The following is a 3325-nucleotide window of genomic DNA, read 5'->3' as shown; positions in this document are numbered from 1 at the left end:
ATTTTTCTTTTATGCCAAAAATCATTAGGATATTAAGTAAAGATCATGTTCCATAAAGATATTTTGTAAATTTCCTATCATAAATATATCAAAACTTAATTTTTTATAAGTAACATGCATTGCTAAGGACCTCAATATTTTGATCAATATTTAGATTTTTTGCACCCTCAGATTCCAGATTTTCAAATAGCTGTATCTTGGCCATTACAGTACATACAGTACAATTATTATTATTATTGTTATTGTTGTCATTGTTTAATCATAGCAAGCCGTTCATATAGATTTTCAGTTACAATTGTACCATACAAGCTTCATGCGAATATTCAAAACCTTTGCTCTGACACTGCCTCACTTCCTGTTTTGTGTCTTCACTTGCACTTTCATTATGGTTTTTCTGAAGCATTGTGTAGAATAGATGTCAGAAAAACTGAAGATGATTTGAGTCTCTTTTTTTTTTTTTAAAGACTGTACAAACTTTATAAGGCCAGCAAAGAATTGTGTGTAAAGCACTGCCCAGCAATGATGAGCATGCTAGTATGCATCAGCACTGCAAAGACACTAATTTTACCATTTGGTAACTAATAAAAAGTTCTGTTTATTATTTGTTTATTTATTAATAAATAAATGTAAAAACAAAAAGCATAAATAAATAAAAGGACTATGTGTTCAAGCATCAAAGTTAAAACGAAAAGTCCAAAATCGCTCTCTCTTACACAAGCACACAAAGTAACCTAAGTTCTAAATTTTAGAGCTTTCGTTTCTCCAACGTCACAACATATCAGAACAAGAGGTAGCAAAGTAGATTAAAGCAAAGCAGGCAGCAGATTCTTACCTTCTAGAAAATAAGCTCTTTTCAGAATAATGTCTTGTTGCATTGCAAAAAAATTAAAGTAAACAATCCGTATAACACCTCTTCTGGTGTTGTCTTTGTTAGAGAGACAAAGTTTGTGATTTCAGAAAGCTGGTAAAGTAAAAAAAAATATGATTTTGGTCACAGGACCACATCAGCTGACTGTTTCCACATAAAATACATCCCCCATGTGCCCCACGGTGCTCAATCACACAAAAAGGCTGTTTATCCTTGTTGGCCAGAGGTCATTTTATTTCAGAAAGCAGATTTACGTATTAAAGAACTGAAGAGCGCCAAAACAAATCTTACTATGTCCAAATGATAAGATTTATTTGGGAATTATTCGGTGATGTGTTTCACTACAGACAATACTGCTGGTAAGAAAAGCCGTAGGCCTGTCGCAATAATCAATATATCGACTTATCGCGCAATATATGTACATGACCTCAATAATTTTTGGTGACGCAATATATCGCACATTATATTTACTTAAAAATTAATGTCACCATGCTTTGTACATTCCACTTGTGCCTGTGTCTTTTGCAGCTTCTCGTAAATAACGTGGTGTAGTCATGAGGTGCTAGTTCAAATTTTAGATCTGCAGATATGGCCTTGTTTAGGGATCTGTGCCTTTGTGCATATGGACATCTGACTGCTAAGTAGTGATTGTGTTTTTCAGCAATAGTGTGCACCCTTAATTTACAAAGAAAAGAAGGTCAGGGAAAAAACTGTAGATGGAAAAATCTCCATAAAAGTTATTTGTGCATTTTTCTTTTTTTCTACTTGTTACTTTGCACTTTTTGTTAGAAAATGCTTATTTACTATTTATTCAAGTTTTTTAAGGTATCTAATATTTTGATACTTAATTTCCATGATCTAAATATTCTTAAAAATTAAAAGTTTGTTGTCATTTGTAAGTGTGTAGGCCTTCTTGCATTATTATGTTGTTATATTATGATTATATATTCAGTGGCATAAAATGGTCTTTAAAATGACAATAATATCGCTTATCGCAATTATTTCTGGGGCAATATATCGCACAACAAAAAGTTGTTATCGTGACAGGCCTAGCCCTCAATGCAACTGAGAGAATCTACTAAGCCAGTTATATAAACCTTGCAACAAGCAAAACAGTACGTTACAGAAAACCAACAGAAACCAAAAAAAAACAGCCCTTTTTTACATAAGTACTAATCAAAATTAATTATATAGCATATAATCCTCCCTATGGATTTTGTATTTAGTCACCAAAAGTTCATTTTATTTTAGAGCATTCACTACTTTCCTTGGCTTTAGACAGCAGGCAGTGAAAGGGAACTATGTGGTTGGGTGAGACAAAAGAGGGGCAATGAGATGAAGATCAGACTCAAACCTGAGTCACCCAAACGTACAGACAGCATGCCTGTACAGGATGGGAACACTAAAGACTTATTACACAAGCAACTAAATTACCTTGTCAGGTTTCTCCTCGATGACATCTGGACTGCAGAACATCTCAGCCAGTGCCACACGGAGTAAGGAATCAAACAGAGGAACTGCTAGTTCAGAATTCACAACTCCAGATCGAGAGAGTTGATCCCGGACCTCACACAGCGTCTCCTCCACAGACTGCAGCTATGGGATGGAGCGTGGGAAAATTACACTCTTCGAGAATAAGAACAGGACATAGTCACTCACTTCAAAACGGCAACCAATAGCTCTGTTCCAAAACCTAGCGTGCCTACACTGACAACATTTTCAGGCATCATTTAAGGCCCCTAATGCAACATCACATTTCTCCCTTATTAAGAAAAGAAGAAAAATCATTGCCTTAAATCTAATAATACTGATAACTACAGTGGTGTGAAAAAGTGTTGGCCCCCTTCCTGTTTTTTACATTTTTTGCATATTTGTCACACTTAAAAGATTCAGATCATCAAACAAATTTTAATATTACACAAAGATAATGCAAGTAAATACAAAATGCAGTTTTTAAATGATTATTTATTTTATTAAGGGAAAAAAGCTGTCCAAACCTGCCCGGCCCTACGTGAAAAAGTAATTGCCCCCTAAATCTAATAACTGGTTGTGCCACGCTTTGCAGCAACAACTGCAATCAAGTGTTTGCGATAACTGGCAATGAGTCTTTCACATCGCTGTGGAGGAATTTTGGCCCACTCTTCTTTGCAGAATTGTTTTAATTCAGCCACACTGGAGGGTTTTCGAGCATGAATGGACTGTTTAAGCATCTCAATCGGATTTAAGTCCGGACTTTGATTTGGCCACTCCAAAACCTTAATTTAGTTTTTCTTGAGCCATTCAGAGGTGGACTTGCTGGTGTGTTTGGGATCATTGTCCTGCTACATAACCCAAGTGCGCTTGAGCTTGAGGTCACAAACTGATGGCCGGACATTCTCCTTCAGGATTTTCTGATAGAGTGCAGAATTCATGTTTCCAGCAATTATGGCAAGTCGTCCAGGTCCTGAAGCTGCAAAG

At 35.8% G+C, this 3325-nt stretch overlaps 1 protein-coding gene across 1 annotated transcript in view; it reads right to left on the bottom strand.

The window, feature by feature from the left end:
• LOC107691204 (lysosomal-trafficking regulator-like) overlaps positions 1-3325 on the bottom strand; it is a 122024-nt gene that overhangs the window by 69173 nt on the left and 49526 nt on the right. Inside the window, 1 exon segment of the mRNA XM_016489701.1 lies at positions 2303-2464. Coding sequence (XP_016345187.1) covers positions 2303-2464 — 162 coding nt within the window.

Source organism: Sinocyclocheilus anshuiensis, unplaced genomic scaffold (assembly GCF_001515605.1).
Source record: "Sinocyclocheilus anshuiensis isolate Anshui unplaced genomic scaffold, SAMN03320099.WGS_v1.1 scaffold462, whole genome shotgun sequence".
Lineage (NCBI taxonomy): Eukaryota > Metazoa > Chordata > Actinopteri > Cypriniformes > Cyprinidae > Sinocyclocheilus > Sinocyclocheilus anshuiensis.
This window is presented reverse-complemented; position numbering and strand designations above follow the sequence as displayed.